This window comes from Anthonomus grandis, chromosome 14 (assembly GCF_022605725.1).
Source record: "Anthonomus grandis grandis chromosome 14, icAntGran1.3, whole genome shotgun sequence".
In the NCBI taxonomy this organism is placed as follows: Eukaryota; Metazoa; Arthropoda; class Insecta; order Coleoptera; family Curculionidae; genus Anthonomus; species Anthonomus grandis.
In genome coordinates, this window is record NC_065559.1 from 14383675 (window position 1) to 14410960 (window position 27286).

The window sequence follows — 27286 nt, forward strand, 5'->3', positions numbered from 1 at the left end:
TTAAATGATGCTGCTAAATTATCAAATGAAACAGTAAACTTTTTTATTATAGTACAAGAACTCTATGTTTTTTTTCTCTTCCTCCACAAAAAAATGAGATATTATTTAAAAAAAATGTACCTGCATTAAAACCCCTAAGTGATACTAGATCGTCAAGTAGGGTAGATGCAATAAAGCCATTAAAATTTAATTTAATTAAAATTTGTAAGAGTCTTCTAGAAATAGCAGATAACCATATTTTTAACATAGAAGGTAGGCATAAAGCAAGTTCTTTACTATTAAATATCCAAACTTTCAAATTTATTTGTAGCGATTTGACAAAATTATTTGGGATGATATTTTATTTCAATTGTAAGCAAAAATGATAAAAAGTGTAACAATTGACATTAAAGTATGTCAAAATTATTTAAAGAATTAAGTCGATCATTTCAAAAATTATAGAAATGATAATTTCTTTGAGGATATAATTGCTCAAGTGGCAAAATTAGCCGCCGATCTTGAGATAGAGCAAGATTTTCCCATAATCAATACTACTTGACGAAAATATAAACCCAATTTTTTTGATTATGAACATAGGGATGAAGCACCTCAAAATCTTAAAACCGCGTTTAAAGTTATCTTTTTTTGAAAATAATTGATCAAGTACTAACTTCTCTAAATAGTAGATTTGATATGATCTCTAATTATGACAATGTTTTTGGTTTTTTTAGTAATATTTTTACATTATGTGACGATGAAAGAACTGCCAAGATCTACAACAGAAGCTTACTGATGCGGTAAAGATGGAGACTGATATTGAGGCGGATGTTTTGTTTAATGAGATTAAGGCTTTAAAATTATAATTCCTAATTTTTCGAATTATTAATATATTGCAATTTATATTTGAACACAATTTAACCTCATCTCTGCCAAATGTTACAATTTCCTTAAGAATATTCTTAACTTTACCAGTATCTGCGGCTTCTAAGAGAGGTCATTTTCAAAATTTAAAATAATAAAAAAATTTCTTTGATGATCAATGCATCACGAGAGACTATCTGGGCTAGCAATATTAGGTATAGAGCAGGAGACGGTTGACAAAACCGATTTTGATGAAGTGATAAAAGAATTTGCGGCCGAAATATATCTATATTTAACATTTAACCTAATAAAAGTTCTAGTTTTAGGTGACGGATTAATTTTTTGTTATTAATTAATAACTTATTAATTATTATTTCCATTAAAAATAAAATTTAAAAAATTTTGTTTTATTATAAAATAAAAAAAAGATGTTTTTTTTATAACTGGAAAATAAATGTAAAATGTATAGAAGCTAAATATCAAAATAAGTGTAGTTGTGCCTGGTGTTACTAAAGTTGGAATATGCTAGTATAATTATGTGCCATCCATGTGAGGTTTGGATTAAAACCATTAAAGGCGTTGAAGTATATGTTTTTAAAAAAAATTGGGAATTATCCAATGGCCACTATTTACTTTTACGGACACTTTTATAGATTAACTTTGGAAAAACTTCTCATTAGAACTATATCACTTCGAAATTTTAACCAACAAAATTGATTCCCCTGAAATTCTTTCAATAGATTTAAATTAATACTTATAAAAACTCACCCATTTACAAATTGCACAATCATTTTTATACTTATGCATGTAATTTGGATGTAGACCTTAAATTTAAATAAATTCACTAACATTATTAACGATAAACTTAATGCTTAGCAAAATCTTTTCATTTTAAGTCACCCTTTATTGTTAGCTTAAGAAGATAACTTAATGATGTTATTCTTTGTTCTGTATTGTTAGACCTAATTGTTTTTGTTGCATCTGAATGAACATATTTTCTTTTATATACCTATATTGGTGTCTGTAATTGGCCCTCAGACTGTACTTAATAAATAAATAAATCAAAATGTTTTGTTAAACAAATTTGTTTTTTTTAATGTTCTTATACTTACCAACACTAAGAGCAATTTATTTATAAATAGGTTCTAAAGTAATCAATCAATTATATTAAAATTACATTATATCTTTCACATAGGTATGTAAAACATCATAAGGAAAATATCAACACGAATAAATAAAATAGTTATATGGAACTCAAAAGCTTTAAACGCTTTAAAAGACAAAGCTTTTGAAATATGGTTGGTTACATAATAATAGGGGCTCGGCGCTCGCTGCCCATTTTGAATTGAAGCGCGGATTCGAAATCCGAGCATTGAGCCAAGCTCACCCGAGAGCCACTAGACTTTAATGGTATCCTTACAGATAAAGGGCCATGATTAAAAAAACTTATAAAAAAGTGATATACAGGGCATTCCATTTAAAAAATCAAGGTTAATCAAAGCTCAAAAAGTTAGCAAGATAGTCACGGAAACGTCGCAGTTCTGAAAATATTTTAGATCATAAAGGGTGTTTTATTAAGCCACCTATAAAAACCTTATTTTCAGAAAAATTTAATGTGCAGCCCTACCTATCTCGTACCTTGCTGCAATTTTATTATAAACCAGCCCTGGAATTATAGAAATATGATACAGGTAAAATGTGCATACACCACTGCGCATCCAATTTTAAATAATATATAGATCGCTGCCATTTGTATAGTCTTCTTCTGTTACAGCTGATCAGTTGTTTTTGGCAATTAATTTTGTTTCAAATTAGAGCGGGTTATTTATTTTGTTGTTTACAAACTTAAAAAAGTTTACAAGTTTGCAATTTTAATATTGGGTTTAGGGTTTTTCTACGAGGAAATTAAATATAGAGGGTGACTAAAAAAAAGATATGACGTCATTAATATGTTTTTTAACTGGAAACCACAATTTTTTAATGCAGAATCAGAAAGAATGCATTTTTTTACAAAGGAAATGCTTGTATTGATATACTGTATTTAAGTTTAACATAAAACTTTATTACTATAAAATCCAAACTGGAAGACAAATAAAATCGGTACAAAAACGCGGTAACATAAATTTTAATCGAACACTGTTAATCTGCTGCTGGTCGGCATGCAAGAGAACGAGCCATGGGTCAGCGTCGAGATGAGGCAAATCGGCGCGGTTGCCAGCTTTGGTAATTAGTATTGGCGGAAACAATGGTACAAATAAATAGTAGTGGAAAAATGATAATAAAATGTAAAATTAAAGAAATACCTATCAAATATATATGTAAAATATATATATATATATATATATATATATATATATATATATATATTTTGTATATTATATTTTATATATATATATATATATATATTTTGGTTTTTTAGTTGTTGTTGTCGTTGTTGTTGTCCGTGTCAAAAAGTTAATGTGTTTTGGTGACACTATTCGAAGTGTTTTTAGACTTGCAAGTGGCGTTTATTCTTTTTGAGAGGCGAAAGCAGTGTCATTCTGCGTTTTATTAGTAACTACACTTTATTACCTACTGTTATTGAATGAAATATGAATCGAAATCTTGCGCATGATTGGTTTCGGAGATATATCGCGTACTCAAAAAAAGGTGGTTCAGTTGTTTAATACAACTCATTCTGATCGGTCGCCTATTAGCCAAAGCATTGTAAGCAGAATTGAAGCAAAGTTTCGTGGATTCGGGCATATTCGAGATACTCAGAAAGCTGGTCGGGGTTCAATAACTGAAAAAGATGAGCTTAACGTTCTGTTAATGGTCCAAAATAATCCCAAAGCCACAATTACACGCACGGCTTCTAATGTTAATTTATTGCGATCTACTGTGCATAAAGTATTAAAAAAAGCAAAGTTCTACCCTTATAAAATATTCTTACTTTAAGAGCTATTAGAAGATGATTTTGATCGTTGAAATAAATTTTTTAAGCAAATTATGTAATGATGCAAAAACAATTATGTAATGATAACAATAATTTTGTAAAACGGATATTTTCTGACGAAGCAACGTTTACTCTAAACTGCCATGTGAACAGACAGAATTGTCGATACTGGGCGACCGAAAATCCTCATTGGTTCACAGAATGTCATACACAATGCCCCCAAAAAGTCAATATGTGTGCGGTATAGTGGAAAGAAGAATATAATATATATGTTATCTGTATATATGTATATTTAATTTCCACGTCGAAAAACCCCAAGCCTAACAGTTTCTATTTTCTTTAAGTTTTAAATGAAAAACTATCGCATTTATATTTTGAAAAACTAGAAGATAGTGGCAGATGTCTTTCATACTATCTACGAGCCCCGTCCATTTCAGTTTGCCCAATAGAAAAAATTCTTAATAATTGTTGTCATCACCAGAAATAGACAAATTATGTAGTTTTGTGCACTTTTTATAATTTATGATTAATCGAATGTTCTCAATAATTTTACTACTAATTTTTACAGATTATACAAATGTCAGTGCTCCAAACATATATCTGAGGTACATACATACATACGGGATACTTTTTGGTCGTGTGAAATAAAGACATTTTATACTAATTATACTAATTAGTATAAAATAATTAGACTAAATTCATTTTATACTAATTAATAATATAGTAGTAAAGGTTTTATTTAATATATAGTTTTTATTATAGTGATAAATGCCTGCCATTTCTAGAAAACTAAAAAAACTTAACGGTTTAATTGCCTTTTTGTTACTTAAACAAGCCAAAGTATTAAGCAAACAAACATTAAAGTATTAAACTCCATATTTGCTTAAAACAAAAGTCTTAGATCTTCAACCTAGTTCTGTTATTTCAATTACTATGGGGAAATAAATCTGATCCTAAACCAGGATGAAATTGAAATATTTCAACTAAATTGCAAGAAAGTAGGATTATTACTACATAAATTTCTACATTTAAAAATATGAATTTGATGTTAAAAAAACTGATATAAGGTTGATACAAGAAAATCATAATTCAGAATTGCCTAAAATAAGAAAGGCCCAAAAAATGTTTCAAGTTGTTCTTATGATAACTTATAAGTGCGAAGGTGCCTGAGACGGTTGCCTGATTTGACAAATTCATCAAAAAATCCACACACAAATTTTATTGTGATGGCAAAGCCTATGGAAGGTTTTTTTGTAGAGTGATATACAGGGGCCTGCCTGAAATATCTATAATCTTACAAGACAATCTAATGTTTCTTCTGAAAATGGTCCAGATATATTCGTTAGATATTCTTAGAGCAGCATGGTCTATTTCATTTTCAAATGGGGCTCGGGTATTTAAAATATTAAATAGGCTATTGATTCTGGATATAAAATTCTCTGTGGCTTCCCTATCACTGAAATATGCATCTACTCTTAAATACCTTATAGAATCAGAAATAATTTGAGATAGATTTTGGGCTACTAAAGTTATCTAAAATAAGTCCAAGTATCATACTATAATAGAAACATGGATAGATAATCTTATATTTCTAGTTTGGTTGAAATAATCAGTATGTCGTTTGGATAATTTGTTACGTAATATTAAGGTTTCATATTCCTGGATACTGTGGAGTTTAGTAATATTATTTCATTTAATTAAATTTCTATTTGCACCTTTGATTATTCTATTCCAAAATGTGCCATTATTTCTTATTAATTTAGGCATATGACATGCATCCCGAATAATAAATATTTGTATTCTATTTTTGTCGCAATATCAAGCTATTCCAACTATGGTTAGAAAGTTTGATATGACACTCAAATTACGAGACAGTTTTATCACTAACTTTTGTGTCACGAAGTAAAAAACCTACCTGATTTTCCTTTCGTAACTGGATTCAAATAATAAAACACAGATTATTTAATTATGAAATCCTTATCCATTTTTCCAAGAGACGACACAAAATGTAAACAAATAAGCAAGAAACAAAGTCACGTTCTCATAAGCAAATTTTGTTGGCTACAGGTGTTTCGCGCTATATAATCAGGGCATAATCAGGCCTAAAACAATTAAAGGGGGTATATAATACAACTATTTGCAAAATAAAATAAAACTACCTTAGGACCTACACATACATTTAAAACGTATAACAAAAATAAACAAAATAGTGAGGTTAGAAACACAAGATATAAGCAAATAAAACCAAGAAGCTTGAGGTTTTGTTCGGTTTTAAACCGTAGACCTTTGGCTTGCTAAGCGAGGCCTTAACTAATGGACCAGACAGACATGTACATTTAAAATGGTAACATATAACTTAAACAGATAACATGTATAAACAATTTAAAATTACAGTATATTCTCTCGACGCAAAAAACCTTTTTCCCAGCATCACACTAGATGATTGTATTACTCTAGTTAGAGACCTATTACTTAAGTCTTCCTTGAGTCATAATATTATAGATGATCTAATGAACCTGCTTAAACTGGTCTCTGATCAGAACTTCTTTCTTTTCAACAATGCATTTTATAAGCAAATCACCGGTTTAGCTATGGGGTCCTGCCTCACTTCCCTCCTAAGTGAAATTTTCATGAGTCATTTGAAGAAAAAAATCATAAAAAGTGGATTTGGAAGGTTTCTAACTGTATATAGGAGATACGTGGATGACATTTTTGTGGTGTGGAATGATAGTGACATCAAAATGGCAGAGATTCTTGGGTTTATTAATTCTCTTCACCCCAATGTTTTCTTCACCACAGAAGAAGAGGTAGATGTGGTAAACTGCAGTTTCTAGATGTCCTCGTTACCAGGAAAATTAACAAATTAGAGTTTGAAATCTACCACAAACCAACCACCACGGATAACGTTATTTAGTTTTCGTCAAATTCTTCACTTATAAATTTGCCTCGTTTAATTCTCTACCCTACAGACTCTTTAACATTCCTTTGTCTAAGGAAGCTTTTAGGTCGAAACTTAACATTATTAAACACATTGCTTTTAATAATGGTTTCCCTCTTGTGCGTATTAATCAACTTTATTTTAAATATTTTAACAAACATAAAATGACTTATAGTCTAATGCAGTGTATATTGGACAACCACGCCTAAAAATATCCACTAGAATTAAAGAACATATGACTTTTTTGGATAAATACAGAAACACGTATGTTACAGAAACTAAAAGCGTTCGCTAACCATCTGCTAGCTAAATCCCACAGTTTCACTGCACCTGATGGAGCTGACAAACTCCATGAATGCTCTAATGGGAAGAAGTTAGACCTGTTAGAAAAAATCGAAATAACTAGAGCCAAGAAATGTTATCGCACTATAAAGCACGCGCTACTTTTTCATAATTTTCACCGATCGCCGGAAAACTTTCAACCAACTCCCTTGCCCTATTACCCGGAACTGCTGATTGTATTAAATATTGTATCTTATCGTTAGCTTTAATATTCGGATCCGAATCAATTTTTTCGAACTGTCCCCAAAGTGGCAACCATTCACGTATATTACTATCAAATTTAATTAGCTCTATTCGGGGTAATTTAAATTTCCGCTTACCAGTCTGATTCTATTACCCACCATCCCCGGTCACTATCATCATTAGCTTCACTTTGTGACATAGACACCCCCAACCTCTGTATGCTCTGGAACCTAAGTTTCAAAACTCCAAACCGCTTTTTGTAGGTATCCGTTGAATCCATTTCGGCTGCTAAATCCTTTTCATTTGTCTCAGCAATTTCCAAAACACAACCTCGAGTAAAGCTGATACATTTCATGCTGGTAATCTCGCACAGGCTGGGTCAGAGGAAGCCGTAAATATTTATGGCAACACAAACATTTTGAAAAATGCTGATTTGTTTATTTTTTATAAAGGCCTGCTTTATTATATTCATTAGACCGACCAATACATATTGTGTTTTGCCTTATGAAAAGATACAGAATAATGAAAATAGTTTTATTTATTTTGTTTTACTTACACAAAAGTTACCTATGATACATATTATATGTTAATAGAGTGAGTAATTATTATATTAATAATAATAATAATTCACTTTATTTTAGGTACAGAGTCTAGCTCAAGTGAGTCTGACTCTAGTTCTAGCTCGTCTGGAGCTCATATGAGTGAGGACGAGAATCAGGGGGAGGCACAACGAAATATAAAGGATCAGATAGAACGAAATATAGAAGTAGATAAAAATCTGATTGAGATATTGGGTAACGATCCTTTGGCTATAACAACGGTCGGGCCAGAAATACACACAGAAATAGCTAGTAGATGGACTATATTTAGTCGAAATGGGTTAGATAAAGACGACAGGAAGAGCCTCATTGAAAAGTACCCCAGACCAAGCAACGTCGAAGGTCTTTCACCACCTAAACTTAATAGGGAAAAGCGGGCTTTTAAGAGACACTCAGATTAAACAAGATAATTTCCTACTACACTTATAAGAACAAATAGCGGCCGCAATATCAGCTATAGCAATTCCTATGGAGACATACGTTACCAATCCTACTGAGGAAATCACTGAAAATTTGCAGGTTCTGGCTAATGCCTCCAAACTTTTAACGGATGTCATACATTCGTTGTCAACACACAGACGATATGGATTGTCATATAGCATCGACAATTCTATTAGAAAAGTTATCATGGACAGACCTATTGATGCTTTTCTCTTTGGAGAAGATATGAGCAACCATATCAAGTCGGCCCAGGAAGTGAAGAAAGTGTGCAATGAAATAAAAATGAAATATACCCCACGTTCTTCTGGAATCCCAAGTTCGTCAAGTAGAAGCCATCCTGTACCAGGACCCTCCAATAAATATGGTACCAATCCAGATTTTTTTGCCAAGCGGTACAAGTTCAACAACCGAAAGAAGACGGAGGGAGGCAGGAAAGTCCAGAAACCAGAAAAGAGCAGGAGAAGACCGGACTACCGGAGGAACTAGAGGTAATTAATGCCGGAAGCTTATGTAAATTTTATAGAAATTGGCAAAAAATTACCCAAAACCCTCTAATATTAGAATGGGTTAAAGGTTATAAATTACCGTTTTGTCGAAAACCTACACAGAGTAATATTCCTAGAAACTTTCTTGCTCAAAATCCACAGGTTGAAATCCAGCATTCGATTAATGAACTAATTAATATTGGTGCTATCTCTAAGTTACAAAAAACACCAATTCATCTCAAGCTTTTTTATAAGCAAAAAACTTAATGGTTCTTTACGGTTTATACTTAACCTTAAAAAATTAAATACTTTTTTAATCGATCCACCACATTTCAAATTAGAAGATTATAGAAGTGTTAAGGATTTAATCCATCCTAACAGTTTTTTATGTAAGATTGATTTAAAAAATGCTTATTATTCGGTAAATATTCATAAAATTCCGAAAATATCTGACGTTTACATTTCAAAATGAAACGTATTGTTTTAACTGCTTACCATTTGGGCTCTCTGTTGCACCATATGTGTTCACGAAACTTTTAAAACCAGTTCTTACACATTTAAGAAATTTAGGTATTGTTTGCATAGGATACCTGGATGATATCTTAATAATCACCTCATCCTATGAAGAGGGAGTTCAACACTCTAACAAAGCGGTAGAATTATTAACATCCCTAGGTTTTATTATAAATAAAGAAAAAAGCATTTCTGTCCCTAATCAAGAATGTAAATTCTTTGGATTCATTTTTAATACGGTTAATATGAAAATGTTTTTGCTGCTCGATAAGAAAAACAGAATTATGCTTACCTCTAACAGCTTTTTAAACCGTAAGACGTGTTCTATTCGCGAATTAGCAACATTTATTGGTACTCTCGTGGCGGCTTGCCCAGCAACTCAATATGGATGGGCCCATGTAAAACTTTTAGAAAGGGAAAAATACTTAGCTCTTAGTATAAATAACAATAATTATAATAAAAACATGAAGATCCCCTTTTTCGTTAGAGCGGACCTAATTGGTGGCTTAAAATACTTGATAACCCAGGGGTGGATATAAGTGAACTTAAATTCCAGTTCTCTCACTGTATTACATCCAGGGGGCTGTATGTAATACAGTGAGAACGAGGGGCTACTGGAGTAATAAAGAAAGAAATTGCCACATTAATATTTTAGAACTCAAAGCGGTTTTTAATGCTTTAAAATGCTTTACAAAGGACGTGTATAATTGTAACATCTTAATTAGGGTAGATAATACTACTGCACTAGCCTATGTAAATAAGATGGGGGGTATAAGTCATGAAAAACTAAATAAAGGGGCTCAAGAAATATGGAATTATTGCGAAAGTCGAAGAATACATGTTTTCGCTTCATATATTAATACAAAAGATAATATCGTGGCAGATTTTGAGTCAAGAAACCTCCAACATGAAACTGAATTTGAACTATTTCAAAAAATTTTCAACAAAATATGTAAAGTATTTAATACTCCGGAAATAGATTTATTTGCTTCTAAGCTTAATACAAAATGTAAAAGATACATCTCGTGGAAACCGGATCCTGATTCAGTCTCAGTAGATAGTTTTCTTATTCCATGGACAGGGCTTTATTTCTATGCCTTTCCCCCATTTAGTTTAATCAATAAAACTATAAAAATGATTATAAATGATAAAGCAATGGGAATATTAGTGGTTCCAAAATGGCCAAGTCAACCGTGGTACCCCTTATTCCAGAAATTGCTAATTTGCGAACCACTATATTTTGGTCCTTCTAGAAATTTACTTATGTCTCCTTTTAGGAAACCTCATCCTATGCACAAAAGCCTTATCCTGGTGGCAGGGAAATTATCAGGACATCTTTTTTAAAGAGACTGTTCCCTGAGGTCGGTGTAGACGCTATTATGTGTTCAATAAACGAAAGCACTCACCGTCAATATGATTCTGTATTTAAAAAGTGGTGGAGTTACTGTGGCAAGAAAAAACTGGACCCATTCACATACAACCTCCAAGAAATTATTTCATTTTTATCAGAAATATTTAAAACAGGTGTTTCCTATTCTAATATTAATATCCATAAATCAGCTCTTACCATGATTCTTGACTTTAAGGAGGAAGACAAAAATATGACAAAAAGGTTTTTAAAGGGGCTATATAATATTAAACCTCCACAACCTAAATATAATTATACATGGGATCCACACCCAGTTTAAATGAAAGTAGCAAAATTGTATCTTTGTGAAAATATTACCTTGAAAGATTTAACACTTAAAATGGTTGTACTATTATCACTGATCTCAGGACAACGGTTACAAACTTTATCAAAAATCAATATTAAACTGATAAAAGAAACCAACGAAAACTTACAAATTTTTATTGCAGAAAAAATAAAAACATCAGGAAAAAACAGACTTCAGCCCGTATTGATTCTACCATTTTTTACAGAAAAGCCAGAGCTTTGTCTAGCTTCTACGATTATTGAATATATTAAAAAGACAAAGGATTTACGCCCACCAGAAGAGCATAAATTAATGTTAACCATTAAAAAACCCATTCACGCTGTTTCCAGCCAGACAATAAGTCACTGGATTAAAAATTTCTTGGAGAGTTGTGGGGTAGATACCAACATTTTTTCTGCTTATTCCTCCAGACACACATCTACCTCAACAGCCCTTAAAGGTGGTGCTAACATTGAGTCAATAAGGAAAGCGGCAGGGTGGACAGAAAAATCAAAGGTTTTTTCCAAATTCTATAATAAACCCATACTACCAAACGATTCTGATTTTCCAACGAGTTTCTTGAAAGGGTCAGGTATTAAATAATCCTTTTACACTAAAAATATAATTAGTATTTAGTATTAGTAATTATTGTAAGTTAAACTATACGGTACGATTAATAATTATCATTATTATACTCGTACGTTATAATAGTATTATTTTTCTGATAGTTTACTCGATATACTTAATTATTCGTAGTTGTAGTTGTATGTATAAGTCTGTATGACATTTATGCTTTATTATTATTTTAGTTTACGTATGCATAACTGTTATCGTATAATTATATTAGTAAATTTATATTGCACACAAAATTTAATTTAAATGTCATATCATTTTGGTTATTATTTTGTTCTATGAATAAACGCATAATGCATATTATTTAAATTAACCCATACATATTTTTTTTTCTCTGTTATGAGATTACGTCTGTTCAGATTGCAAATTCTTTCAACATCTACAGGGTGTTTATAATCTGAGACGAGGCTGCGAAGTATAATTAGAAGATCAATCGACTTACCTGTAAGGAAGAGTGATCCTAATTATACGAGCAGCCTCGCCGAAAGATTATAAACAACCCAGCCCACAAGAATATTCTTTTTTACCCACCCCTAGCAATCTGAACTCTTTAAACAATGAATATTGATGCCGTCGCATTAACCAATATGAATCATATGCTGCCGAACCAAATTTTTTTTTTTAATTCTTTGAACGTCGTATGTAGGTACGTCGCGCTGCTACTACAGGGTGTTTATAATCTTTCGACGAGGCTGCTCGTATAATTAGGATCACTCTTCCTTACAGGTAAGTCGATTGATCTTCTAATTATCAATGTGTCTTTAACTAAATATGCTCTAAGACTAAAACTGTTTACATCATGAAAACCGGTGAATCACTCAGCCAACGGCTAAAATATTGAGAAAACATTAAAGTCCAAAAATAGCATCCTTTTGTTGTTACCACGCAGATAAAAACAAACTAGTAACTATTAACTACAAACTAAGTAGACTATTAATATTACTAATTTAGTAAATTTATCAGATTCGACTCATTGGTGTTCATTTATTTAAGTGCATTCCCAACACTAACCAAAACTCTTTATTTTACTATCGACACGTGTTTCGCTAACGATGTTAGCATCTTCGGGAGAAGATTAAATAAAACTCAGTTTACACAGCTTTAGGTGATAAAACTGTCTCGTAATTTGTACATCAAGGAGTAGTTTTGATTTTGGTTTTTATGAAAGATGGATAAAAACATTAGGATCAAAAAAATAAACAACAATGTATATTTTTTCTCAAAACCAAGTGAAAAGCCATAAGGTTTGAGCGTGATACTGTTGAACTTTTGTCAAATTTAAACTAACAAATAAAAAATTTGCTAAATATAAAATTTATTAAAATAAAGGTTTTATATGAGTGGCAAGTTTTTTGCTATATAATTTTTGCAGTTTACTAAGCACCAACATTAAAAAAAAAATCGGTCACTCTAAAATGGGTATGTAATTTTAAGATTCACTTTATATATAATTTTCTAAGAAAGGGTATAGGCTCATGAGATATAGGCTTTACATATTATAGATAATGCCCTATAATATATTCTTATTACTTTTATTTTATCTATTTTTCTTGACAACGCTTTAAACATTTTTGTACGATTTCACGAAAGTAAACACCTGAAAAACAAAAAATGCAGAAACGCGAAACACAGGATATTATCTTAAAAGAAGAGAAGACCATACAAATGGCGGCCATGGACATTAGAATATTGGTGCAGATCTTTGCTCATTCTACCCTTTCTCTATATCTATGCCTAGAATAGAACCAAAGTCTATCTATTTCAACCAGTTCGCTCACCCTCGGAGTTCCACAAAAGGTCACCTCGTACGGACGCGCTTCGTCTCGCCGATCGGACTAGACATTGCGGCGGCATTACCACAGTCTAACAATCTATATACTTTGTTAAAATCTATATACTTTGGCATTACTCTTATGTTGTTATTGACCGGGTGTGCCTAGCTTATAGTGGTATATTGTTTTTTAAGAGTCAAGAAAAGATGTCCATTTATTGCTGCAAGTGCTTTGGTAGTTAGGGCAAAAGGAATATCATATAGTTGGAAACGACCTATTTTATATTTCTTTACAAAAAATTCTACAAATGTTGATGATTTAAAAGAATTTATATTTGACAAAGCTTAAAACATTGGGTTAAATATTTTAGCTGTAATATCAGATCAGGGACCAAACTTTTATAAATTAGTTAAATCTTCTCTTAAGTTAACAATTCAAAAATCATATTTTTCAATGTCAAAATTCTTTTTATTTTTGACGTTCCACATTTATTAAAATCAATTAGAAATAATATTTTTTGTCATTTCTTTTATTTAACTGATGCGTTATTAAAAAATATTACATTGAAATATTGTAATAACCTAGATACGGCAAAACAATTCGGTTAGCACTAAGAGCTTTACAACATAATGCTGCATGAACTTAACAATTTAATGCACCCTAATATTTGCAAATACGAAACTAAGAAATAAGGGACACAAAATGGCAAAACTCCACTCTAAGCTAAAAAATTATAAAAATTTATAATTTAAAAAAAGGTAATTTGTTGTTAAGTAACTAATTAAAAATAAAAATTACATTTTTTCTTTATGTAAATATTTTTTTTTATTTGATGTTTTAATATATTTTTTTCGTTTAACATTATTATGTATTATTAGTAATGTGAATTTGAGTATAAGTAAGTTCTAAAATCCAATTGCTTTTTTATTTATATTTCCAAAAAGTATACACATATCTATCCTATCGATTGATGCATGCACACATGATTTACGACCCCCTGCAAAAAATGCCGTCTTTTCGAGGAGAAGAAAAGAGTGGTTCGACTTGTATATATATATTTCTATATATATTATAGACTTAGATATAAGATTTGCCGTTTCCAGAATGTCTCCTTTATTATCGGCTGCAGTAAAATATTAGACAAATAATAATATCTTTTATAATACTAAATTCCTGTAATTTAAGTATTTCTTAGTCTTTCATAAAGCCAATAAATCTATTCTTAAGGATATTCGAAATAAATTTCAAAATTACTTAGAAATATACACAGATGGATCAAAAATTGGTGATAGTATAGGTTGTGTTTTTATTATTACGAAAATTAATAATAAAAAAAAGTAATTTTTTTTTTTTATTTTTACTGCAGAGCCATTAGCAATATTGAGAGCTCTGAAATTTATTAGTGATGCTAATATAATATGAAATTTTTTCTGATTCACAGTTTTGCAATCACTTAAGAACTGACGTAATTTTAAACACCTAGTTATTTTTAAGATTCGAGAGGCACATATAAAATTTCGATCACTAATCTTGATAAACATAATACTAAGATAGATTTCATTTGATTAAAGGAACACACAGGATTGCTAGAAAATGAATTGGCAGATGAGGCCAAGGAAACAATTAAGTTGGATCGGACTCTTTCCAAAGTACACTTTAGTGATATGATTTTCCGAAGTAGCTCTTCAGAAACTTAAAAAAGAAAATATCTTGAATATTTAGCAAATACTTCAAATACTTACTTTTTAATGAAAACGTCCCTTAGAACTTATATAATGGCTTCTAAATGTAACTTTTGACAACACCTTTCTTCAGATTTCTAGTGAGTCATGGTAATTTTAATAATTTAATATTAGGAATAAATGACTCATATATGTATATGTGATTGTGATAACCAGTCTGATGACTTGAACCATATTTTGTTTGAATGTAAAAATCATTTTGACGCAGTGATGTTTTTGCAGAATAAAATAAAAGAACTTGGTCATACTACATTTATGGCGAATGTAACTGCGAACGATGAAATGGAGTTTATTTTCCTAAAATTTTTGAAATTATCCAAAAGGAAAATATAACTTGGAAGTATATGCACTAGTAAATAATTTTAGTTATTTGGAGATCCCTTTGTTTTTGCCCTCTTATTTACTTACCTATCCGAGCCCCCCTATGTTTTGTCTTTAAAAAAAATGAAATGTTAAATAAAATGTTCTGCGTTGGCTCCAGAACGAGAAGCGTGTGATCTTGTCTAAGATCCCTAACTTGCACTTTTGTCCTTTTTTAGGTATAATTCTTTAAATTATATATTAGCAATCTGTTTTATCATAAATAAGTTCTTATATTGGAACAAGTATCTAAATGACCAAAAAACGAAAAAAACAAGTATTTCTTAATTTTACGTGTTCTTAATTACTTACATTATACTGTGAATTTTCAGCTATTTTCTGAACCCATAATGATGGATAACAATACGCAGTACCAAAAATAATAACAAATAGTTTTATGCAAACCATATTAATACAAGTAATATTTTTTCATACACGGATACCTAAATTAAGACGATTACACTACATCAACTCTACTTAACGCTACTGAAATAAGAACTGAATAGAAGACACGACGTTTGGTGAAATTAAGTTATAGTATTGCATAAATATTTTAAATATTGTTATTTTGATAATAACAATGCATTTGATTAGGTAAGTAGCAAAAATATGAGGGCAAAACGTTATGCATCACACAAATAAAGATTGTATTTTGCTTGTCGCTAAAAGTAATTGAATTGTCATTTGGTCTACTGTGTTTTTTTCAAGCCATTAAGTTATTATGTAAACATTGACGATTCTGATTATATGTTTAAGAAAATCGAAGAAAGTTCCGATTAGCGTGCCCAATAAGCTATTATTAATAATATAAGTTCCCAGTTTGTGAATTTATTTAGTTTAAAATATCAAGTTTGAAAAAATAATAACTTTAGCATATGTAACACCTAGATCAATCCCTATCTAGGATTCTCATTCTCTGGTCCACATCAGAAATGAATATGTTTCTGAGATATGAACTAACCCTTATTTTTCTAAGCTGGGCGCTGATAGCTAATCAGGATGCATTTTTAACATCAACTAGTATCAATATATTTCCAATCAGCACAAATGTGCATGAAATTATCATATAGCACGCTATATAATATAAAAATATATTATTATAAAAAAACTTTTTTGTCGTCAAACTTGCTCTTATAAGCATTTATAAATCATGTATAAAGTCTAAAAAGGCCCACGCTAATCAAATATTTTTATTTCATTCATTAAAGTAGTTTAACAGTTTTATACCAGATTGTAAAATCGATTCCAGCCTTTAATAAAGCATTTACAAAATTATTTGATTAATGTTATATTATTGTTTTCTTACTAAGTTATAAAACTTTATAAATACAATTATAAAATATAAATATTTTAATCAACACTATATATATTCGGCTTATTTTTATTATGGAGATTATTTTGTCACACTCATAGAGATTAATAAAATTAACTATTATAAGTTTATAAGCTCTATACCTTTTGTGAAAAGAAAAGATAAATGGCAAAATTGAAACCAACACCACGCGTGTTATGGCGGCTTATCTGATCATACCTGTAGTGACTATTATATAGGAAAACATTATTTTAGGATTTTTCGGGCGAATATTTTCTTATAAAACGAATTTTACTAATATTATAGGTGTATATTCGCATCTTATTTTTGATGCCCTTTGAAATATTAAAGATTTTGGATAAGTAAAACAAAATTCCTTAAATCAAGATTTAAAAAATGGCAAGTTTTTTGCTTAATTTTACTTTGCATTTATATTATGTATATACATAAATAAACTAGAAATATCACAAACTAAATATAAATAAATAAATAAATAATGGCTTTATTTGTACTTTTCAATAGTGTACATAGGCGAAGTCTAGACAAAGGCTAATCTACTTAACCTATTTAAAAAATGTAAGCAAAATTATTTTAGATAGCACAACAGAAAGAAAAAAATTAACATTTGTAATGGTAACACTAATATTAATATAAAAATAAACAGATATACACCCATTGGTCCATAAAAATTATAAAATAAGAAATACCTGACTGACAATTTAGCTATTCTGTTTTGTTAAAAAATGCAGCTTTAGTTTTTCCTTGAAAGCCACTACTGACATTTCTTTTATAGGATTCGGAACAACGTTATTGTAAATTGCCACAGCATTATATAGAAAACTACGACAAAAGAACGCTGTTCGATATCTAGGAATTGACAACTTATTTATAAATCTCAGATTTGCTTCATGTAAATTTTTCCGAAAATCTAAACTAAATCGCAATTCAAGTATGTTTTTTCTTAAAATTGCATACACATTTAATTTAATTTGTAAACTTCAACATGGTGGAAATAAACTTAAATAAATGTCATTAAGAAATGGCGTCATTAGATAAATTTATTTAATTTTATAAGAAACCTTAATATAGCATAATTATTTTATCTGTAATAAAAGTGATATATATATATCTTTATTTAATTTATAAATGTTTTATTCGCAAATGCCATCAACACGTAACAGATTGCGCTAGATTTATAGGTGTAAAATTCAAGAGGAAAGGTTTGAATTCGAGGATGATTTTGTTATTGTAAGGAAGGAATAATATTTGGAATTATTTTATTAAAAATCTTAACTTATAGTTTATTGCCCTCAACCTTACCTCACTACTGGTCTCTAAGTTTTTAGAAATGTTACTAAGTTCGTTGTCAAATCCTATTAGTACTATTTATAGCTTCCACTTCATCATCATGGATATTTGATACTGACAAATTTGCAATGTTACTAATTACCCTACTAATAATTAAATCCAAATTAATTTTTAATGGTGGTTTTTAAAATATTCTTCTTTAATTTTCTTTTAAAATTTTTCAATTTTTAATATTTCTTAAGAGGAAAGTCTAGACATTTTGAGAAAAATTATACTTTATACATAAGAATATATGAATAACATTTTAGAGAGTGTAAAAAAATATTTTTATAAAGTTTTAGAACTATTTCTTTTTCTTTAAATAAGGTTGTTTAAAAGACAAAATTATTTTAATCAGAGTCGTTAAGTAATAGTTTATTTTTTAATACGCTCTTAATATAACTAATATAAAATAATTTTTGTTTGTAGTAAACTTTGTGTGCTGCTTGGGCAGTAATTACTTTATTCGCTTTCACTAGCTTTTGAATCTTTTCTACTGCGTGTGAAGTAGAGCATTCTTCGCGAAATCCGAATTGATTTTTGTATTTTCCTGCCAATCAATCGAGCATTTAATAGTCTTTCATAAACCTTGCAAAGTTCGTCTATTAAACATATTAGGCGATATTTCATCGGGAGACTTTCTTTTCACATTTCTTATTACCCGCTATAAGCGCAGCAACATCATGGACTGGGACACTACGATTGGAGTTAATTTTCAATGTTTCATTGATGGAGTACTATGATTTTGGCTTTAGTCTTTTGTTCGTACTTAGTGCCCTACGGAAACTAATACACATTCTGAAATTAGATTTTTGCGTTTCCTTAAATACTGAGTATAATGGTTCTGCCTCGCATTCTTTGAAAATACATCCTTCTTTCCTGCAGTTAAAACAACAAATTCTGCGATCTTGCCCCTTACACTCTTCGATCTGGTGATCATATAACTAGCTTCTTTTGCATGAATGAACGTTTTGGGTAAATACGTGAACCTTGTCTTCTGGTATGGAAATAGTGACAGCTAGGCTAGGTCCAGAATTTAGCCTAAGATTTCCAATAGTACAATTTTCTCTATCCTTTCGCCGATCCTTCGATCTATTGCCTTAGCCATATCCCATTCCATCGCTATTGCACCTATCTCCCGAATATGCTATCTTTTTCTATCTTCCCCGTGGTTACCTCCTGTGGTTGCTCTCATGTTTGTTGACTCTACTACTTCTTTTACAGATTTCATCGCTTCTTCTTGAGTTATAAGGACCTTTCCATCCTTGGTTTCTCTAATATGTCTTATACCTCTGTCATCTTTTATATTTTGAAGTAGCTCATTTATGGTTTTCACCACTTTCAGGTAGGTATTATTTGGTTTTTTGATTATAAGACCATATGATGTTGACTCACGTTTGGTTGCTTTTTTCTGGGTATTTTCGATTTTTTGTTTTCTTCTAGTCCTGCAGATAAACACTTCCATTCCCGACTCGAAAAATATATACGCTGCGAGTTTCCTAAACTTGTCCAGCGCCATACTGTTAACATGATGGAGTGCAATCTGGCCATCGTTTAATGTGTATTCTCTTACAGTTTTTAGCGAGTTCCTAGTTAGTAAATATTCTTCGCTCACAATTCGGGATAGTTTAATTATTTTTGACCTAGTTTTATCTTGTCCTTGAAGTTTTGTAACTTGCTCGATTACTGTATATTTTTTATTGGTGTATATCTAGTCAGCCGGTTCGACTTTTACAACTTTGGTTATTGTCGCTTTTGCCTGTAGGGACCACCCACTATCACTTTCGTGGTATTGTATGCTTTATCACTCCATTTAGCATTAATTATATCTTTGAACTCAGAGAAGTTTGAGACTTTTTCTAATGATCTGATTATTTTTAAAGCATTTTCCAGGATCTGGGTCTGTTCCTCCTGAAAAGCTTCCGGACTACAGGTGCAATTACAGGTTTCATTGTTAACTTTTTCAATGTCCATTTTTCCAGACACTGTCTATTTTGGATACTGGTGACAATCCCTTCGTGTATTCTGGTTTGTGATGGCTATCTTGTCTAAATTTGCAATTTCTGTTGTGGCTTGTGAAATCCACTTACAGATGTCACATCTGTTTTCTTTTGTTAGAATTTTTGATTCGCTCTCTTTCATTTGAACGGATTAAGCATGAGGGCAACCTTTATTAGGTGTCAAAGGTTCTAATGATAAACTTCGTTGTGGCGGCAACCTTACAGTAATGCTACTTCTTCTATTAGCTCTTTCCAGCAATTCCATTTCATAGGTGCTTAATGGTCGATTGTCCCCCCAAAATCCGAAATTAGCGGCTACCCGAAACTAATTAGATCAAGTGCTAAACATTTTTAAAGAGTTTTCTCGCGACATAGGAATGACCTTTTAATTAGATAAATGGCGCGTCGTTAACATTGTTGCAACTAGGTAAAGTTCAGATCGAGAACGGCAAATCAGTGCAGTAAAGAATGAAGAAAAAATCTATAAATATTTAGGAATAAAAAAAAATTCATTATGAATAATTATTATATTATTACATAGTGATTTACTTCACTTTATATAATCTAAGTTTATTCAGAAATCAAAGGCAAAGGCACAAACCCATTACAGTACAAAGCATTATAGGATAGAAAGTTAAACAAAAACTTAAGAACGAAATACAATAAAAAAATCGTTAAATAGAAAATTTAAAATAATAGAAAATGAGAGTGCAGGCTCCATTTTAGAGAATCAGTCCTAAGAATGAATCGTTGGCCTTACAAATATTTCTAGAAATGTTCAATAGCTAATACTTCTGGTCATACAATATCATCTTTCGGCTTTGATAATGTTTTCCTAAAATAACCTTGCTAATCACTTACTCGCCGTCTTCCTATTTTTGTGAAAGGAAGCCTCAATTTCCAGCATCATCAGAAACGGCATTTTTTAGAACTTAGTTTGAGGCTTACCTCTCAAAATGTAACAAATGCCTCTAGAATGTTCTTTAAATGACCTTAAAATGTTTTTACCTAACAAAGCTTAAACATGCTTTGGAGAGTACAAAGGCCATAACTGTAAAGTGCCAAAGTCTTGTTTTAGTGGAAAATGCAGTCTTTTCCCTATTTCAGGATGCATTTTTACTTACCAATGTTCATCCTTTGATCCAGCAGCAAAAACCATGGTGGACCTAAAAGTTTTAGCCTCCATTTTAAGAGGTCCTTAGTAGTGGATCACGTAAAATTTTTATTAAATTATATCAAGTAGCTAGATTTCCAGCGGTATCTTTAAGGAACCGTATCTTCGTAGGGAAGGCCTGGAGGAATTTTTTTATAGAAAACTTCCATATAATTTTTTTATTTTCTATCTGAACTCTCGGATTCCCCCCATTTTTTGAGATACCCTGTATAAATAGGATATGACCTCATTAATTTAAAATTTTATTTTCTAATATTATTATATTCCTTAAAATAATTTTTATTATTTTCATGACAATATAATTTTCAACTCCTGACGTACATTTGCAAATATTTTCCTGAAAATAGATCGAAATTCGGTTGCGTCCTAAAGGCAACAGATTTTAGTCGGCTTCAGAGAGAAAGTAATTAAAAGAAGATAGATGTAGTAAGCCCATTCAATAGAAGTTCTTCTTTTAACCCATAGAGTAGAATAATTATTTAATAACCATTGCCTAACTGGAACACGTAATGAGCAGGTGCTGCATCTTAATGGAAACGTAATCAATATTTTTGTAAATGTAAATTGCTTTGTTTCTCTGAGTAAATAGTATGTTTCATTTTATATCACTTTATTAAAATAAAATCATGATTAGATTAATAAATTTGAATAATTTTTTCTAGGTAAGATAAACTGCTCCACAAGAGTTAAGGATATTGCTGAAAATTGTAAATAAATTCTAATAAAATAATTTTTTAGTGACCAGCTTAAGACAAAGTAGACCAGCAACAAGTTAAGGAGTTTATGATTTATAGTGTCTTTGGAAATATTGTAGTATGTGTATCTCTTCAATACAATGGTGCCACGTAAATTAAAAGTTGAAGTAAAATGGGCTATTCGCATCCTCCAAAGTGATCTTGTTCTACAAGAAGTTTCCAATTTGTTTAATGTTTCGCAAAGTATCATAAAATAATTACATAATCGATTTAATGAAACTGGTCCTGTGTTAGAAACTCCAAGAATTGGTGGCCCCAGGAAAAGCACAGCCGCACAAGACAGATTTGGTACACTTAGTGCGTGTAGAGAGCCATTATCCACGTGTAGACAGCTTTCGCGGCGCCTTTTTATTGCTACAAGAACAAGTATTTCAATTGAAATAATAAGCCGGTGATTAAATAGTGTAAATTTAAGATCCTGACATCCATTAAGGCGGGTTTCACTAACCCAAGACCACATGTGGGAAAAGTTGGAATGGGCAAGAGATCACGTAAATTGGATCAAGAAATGGAGGCCTGTGCTTTTCGCAGATGAATCCAGATTTTCGGATAGTCGAGGGGTTAAGGGTATGGGCCTTACCTAGAACACCTGGACATCGACGACCTGGCCAACATGTCAACCCTTGCCGAGGAGGTTCAATAATGGTGTGGGGTGGATATGTTTTAACGGTCGTACTGACCTTTACATTTGCGATGGAAACATGAACACAGAAAAATACAGGCGGCATGTCATTAATAAGATTGGACCACAATTTCATGCTGCTATCGATCCAGACTTTCATTTATTAGATGATTATGCCAGACCTCATAGGAAGGAAAGAGCTCTTATTGATGCGATAGAAATGAATGGAATTCCGCAACTTTCACTGCCCCTATCATCTCCAGTCCTTAATTGCATCAAGCACGCTTGGGACATGTTGCAGCGAAGGCTAGATGAATACAAATTCCTCCAGAAATGCTTAACAACCTGATTGACAGCATACAGAGACGTTGCCAAGCTGTTATTGAAGCACATGCAGGCTATACTATATATTAAAGCCATATTTGAAATTTAAAAAAAATAAAATTTCTTAAAAAGTATTTTTTAGTTTTAATTATTGTTTCTAGTTATAAGAAATTAGGTTTATATTTTCATAAAAAATTGTGTTTTTCTTCTTTAGCATTAGAAAAAAAAATAGAATTCCTCTATATTTTTTTTCCAAAAAAATACTAATATCCTTAGCTCCTGTGGAGCAGTTTATTTATTAAACTATTAATAATATTATAATGTCATTAGTGATTGTCACGATCCATCCAAAAATCCAATAGCCAAAAATGGACCATAAATACTAAATCTTGCCCTGGTGGTTTTATTTGTATATATTTTTATGTGCCTGTCTCTTGTTGTGTATTAGTAGTTCGATTACTAGGCTGCAGTTTAAATTGGTAATTCTTGTTGACTTGTTAGTTTGTTGGTTCTCTCACCTTGTTCTTTAAATACTTACTGTCTGGAAATGCCCAAGAAATCATTTGAAAGAATCCTCTTAAGGATGGTCGTTTGTCATGAGTCCTTTAGAAATAGCGGCAAATATGCGATTTTTAATATGGGGAGAAATACTATGTATACTTACCATTATGTGGAATGTTTATTTTAGTGAATTACAGTGAGTTTCTTCTTGTTTTTCGAAGTAGCTGTCAACTTCTAGCTCCTTATTGCTTTTCGTGCTCAACCCTATTTAGTTAGTTAAATATCTTGAGCTAAATTACTTAAAAATTTAACTTGGTCTTATTTTAACCACGAGTATGAAAGAGAAATGTGCATCAAATATTCAAGCGGAAGCTACTGAAATTTAGGATAACTTGAATTTGATTGAAATTTAGCAATTTAGGTTGATTAAATTAAGGGGAATAACAAATGGCACCCAATGATTCTCTTTTTTTTTATAATTAATTAAGCCAGAGATATCAATGTAACGAATCAATGATTGGATGTTTCAATATACCAGCCCAAACATTCTCCCAACTTTGTGGGGGTATTACATATATCCTTCTTTAAAAAGATGACAGTTTTATTTATTTATATGACCATTTAAAAGTAATAATATTATATTATAAATATGCCGAGGCTCTGCAGTAATTCTAGCTTTCACAATTTCACAAAATTCAATTATATCGCGGATCATGGTCACCTTCTATCAAGTTCTGGAAGAATTTAAATTTTATAGAGTTGAAATTTATGTACTTTTCTTATAAATTCGCGGGATAATCTGCTGCCTAACAAGTTAATAAAGTAGGATTAAAATAAGAAAGAAAATAAGAATAATTTGTTTTAGCAAAATGCTATTTCTTGTATAAATAGTATCAAAATAAAAATCAAATATATTAAAAAATCTAAAATAATTATCTTTTAAGGCTAATCTTCAAGAGTTTTAAATTTATTTCAACGATAGTAATAAGAGTGTCTTTACATTTATTAAATTAATAATAGAAAATACAATCACAATTTTATTAAAAAAAATTTTATTTATTAAGCCAAAAAACTACTTTATCGAAAGTAGTTTTGTAGTACCTTTAAAAAGCATTTTTTTAAGCTTTTAAATAAGTTATTACCAGCGGTTACCATTTAAGATCTTAAAGTTGGTATGGCTAGAACATTATTTTTATCCTGATATAGAAACTGTTTATTGCGACTTTGGAAATCTGTATTCTGTCCATAAAAGCAGCTTTTGTGTATCGATTAAGTATTTCTATTGGTCTGAAACATTTACTTTACTTAACAATTGCAGGAGACAAGATTAATTTGTAATGTATTTACTTTCAATCGACCCAAGGCTATCTACTATTTTTTACATAAGACATGCTCCAGTTTAAGTTGATTAAAAACTAAGTATTATGCATTGATTTTATAATAGGGCAAATGTGAATATATAGAAAGCAAATTAATTAATTATTTAAATTAGTCGACGAATGTGTTTTGGGATTAATATTTTCCTAAGTATTTAAAATGTATATATCCAATAAATACATAGTATAATGTATTTACACTATGTATTTATTGGATATATATTTTGAGAGTTTGGCTTGGCTGAAGAATATAGCAGCGGATAAGAAGCGAACCACCATCACGTGACTTAAGAGTTATAAGAGTATCATTATACCCTACCATTATATTATTATCATTAGCCATTATTAAACCCGAACCGGCTCTATAGTCGGGAAAATGAGTGACAAAAAAATTCAACTGTTTTTGAAAGGCAATTTTTTAAAAATTAAGTTACATTTGTGGTGTAGAGAAAATAACCTGCCGTCAGTCGTTCGTTAGCGTTTAGTAGTGGGGCGATTTCAAATTTGTAAATAAACTATAGATGTCGCAACTATTTTCAAAAATCCTAAAAATAGATTTTCAAGCAATATACTAATTATAAAACCGTTTTTCCATAGTCAGTTAAACTGCCTAAACTAAGTAACTAGTTAACTTAAAAATCTTGTAACAAGGCACGTCAGCAGCCCGTTTAAGTTGTCAAAAATCAATATACCGTGAAAGTGCTTTCTAAAATTTGAAATTCGGGATACAAGTGAAGAATAAAACTATTAAAAAAAAAACTTTGAAGTCAGAATTTTATTGAATCAAATGACATCAGCAGCCGACAGAAGAGCGTTCTCTGCGTCTTTCTTTTACAGCGCGTCGACGAAAAAGTATTTTTGTAAAAACTTAAAATATTTTGAATAAAATAAGTCATTTAATATATACATTTTAGAAGCGCACGTTGCAGTTTCCTATATTCTATAGAATATTATATTTCCTATAATAGAACTGGTATTTAAAAATAAAAGCAGGTATATTGTCGACGGGCAACGCATACGTATACGTAATATAATAGATATTTTCCCTCTGTTTTTCAAACAGCAGATATTCTAGAAAAGTATGTGCTGTATGTGTAATTTGTTTAAAAATAAGCAGTGGAATCAAATTATTTGAAGAACAGACTCTTGCCATATGCAAAAATATATTGGAAATTCGAAAAAGGTTTAATTTGAATTACAAAAGTGTAAATTTGCCATCGCTTAAAAATGCTCAACAAGGCTATCATCTAACATGCTACTGATTCACGGCTTTAAGTAAAAAGCACAGGGAAGAACTTAACTTAAGAAAGGAAACTAACTGCTCCAGAATCAAGGTAAGAATTATTATTACTTTTATACACGAGCAATAAATATAATAATAATAATAATAATAATAATAATAATAATAATAATAATAATAATAATAATAATAATAATAATAATAATAATAATAATAATAATAATAATAATAATAATAATAATAATAATAATAATAATAATAATGCAGAATTTCCAGACCATCGAGGCCATGGGCAAACACCAAATTTACAAATACTTGGGGATGAAACAATCGCAAACGATTGAACAACAAACAATGAAATGCGAACTGACTAACGAGTTTGTGAAAAGAGTAAGATAAGTTTTGAGAACCAATCTCAACAGCAAAAATATGTTTAAGGCACTTAACATGCAGCACTTATGCATGTTCAGCTCTTAGTTATTCTTTTGGGGTAATTAATTGGAGTAGGACAGACATAGAAAGGCTACAAAGAAAAGTGAGGGCCCTACTTACTAAAACGCACAACCACCACCCTCGAAGTGCCACTGAAAGAACAATGCTTCCCCGCCACCTTGGAGGAAGAGGACTAATAGAACTGGGTAAACAACCTGAAAAACAAATCTCTAACTTAAGATCCTATTTTTACAGGCAAGGAGAAAATTCCACGCTGCATCGCGTAATAAATCAAATAGACGATTCCACTCCTCTACAACTTAAGAGCGAGGAAGCGCGCAGCTACCATCATACGAACTATTGGTTGGTATCAGGCAAGATGTTTCCAGAAACCGAGGGCTTTCTACTCGTCATCCAAGATCAGGTTATACCAACAAGAAATTATCTCAAACACATCGTCAGAGATCCGTCCGTACAAAACGACAAATGCCGCTATGGATGCCAAACATCAGTGACAATTCAACACATAACAGGAGGATGTCAGGCCTTTGCAGCGACAGAATACAAAGAACGGCACGACTCAGCTGGGAAAATTTTACATCAAGAGCTGGCAATGAAGTTGGAACTTATTACAACAGAGAAGGTTCCGTATTATAAATATCCTCCAGAACCCGTAGTGGAAAGTGACCGATATAAGTTATATTGGGACCGCAGTGTACTTACCGA

General features: G+C 31.0%; 1 protein-coding gene and 1 long non-coding RNA gene across 4 annotated transcripts in view; one reads left to right on the forward strand and one right to left on the reverse strand.

The window, feature by feature from the left end:
- Positions 1-11938, forward strand: part of LOC126744665 (uncharacterized) — a 30968-nt gene extending 19030 nt beyond the window's left edge. Inside the window, exons 2-3 of the long non-coding RNA XR_007663277.1 lie at positions 7880-8766; positions 10554-11938. This is a non-coding gene — a long non-coding RNA (uncharacterized LOC126744665). The remainder of the gene's footprint in view (positions 1-7879; positions 8767-10553) is intronic.
- The window catches only part of LOC126744656 (uncharacterized), a 113806-nt gene that overhangs the window by 67363 nt on the left and 19157 nt on the right, over positions 1-27286 (reverse strand). Inside the window, exon 1 of one of the 3 annotated variants that reach the window (XM_050452175.1) lies at positions 15790-15976. The exons of 1 other annotated variant lie outside the window; for it this stretch is intronic. In XM_050452175.1, the coding sequence (XP_050308132.1) occupies positions 15790-15885 (96 nt within the window). In that variant the 5' untranslated portion in view covers positions 15886-15976. Of the gene's footprint in view, positions 1-15789; positions 15977-27286 lie in introns of those variants that run through there. One more of the 3 variants, XM_050452174.1, reaches the window with a different exon arrangement.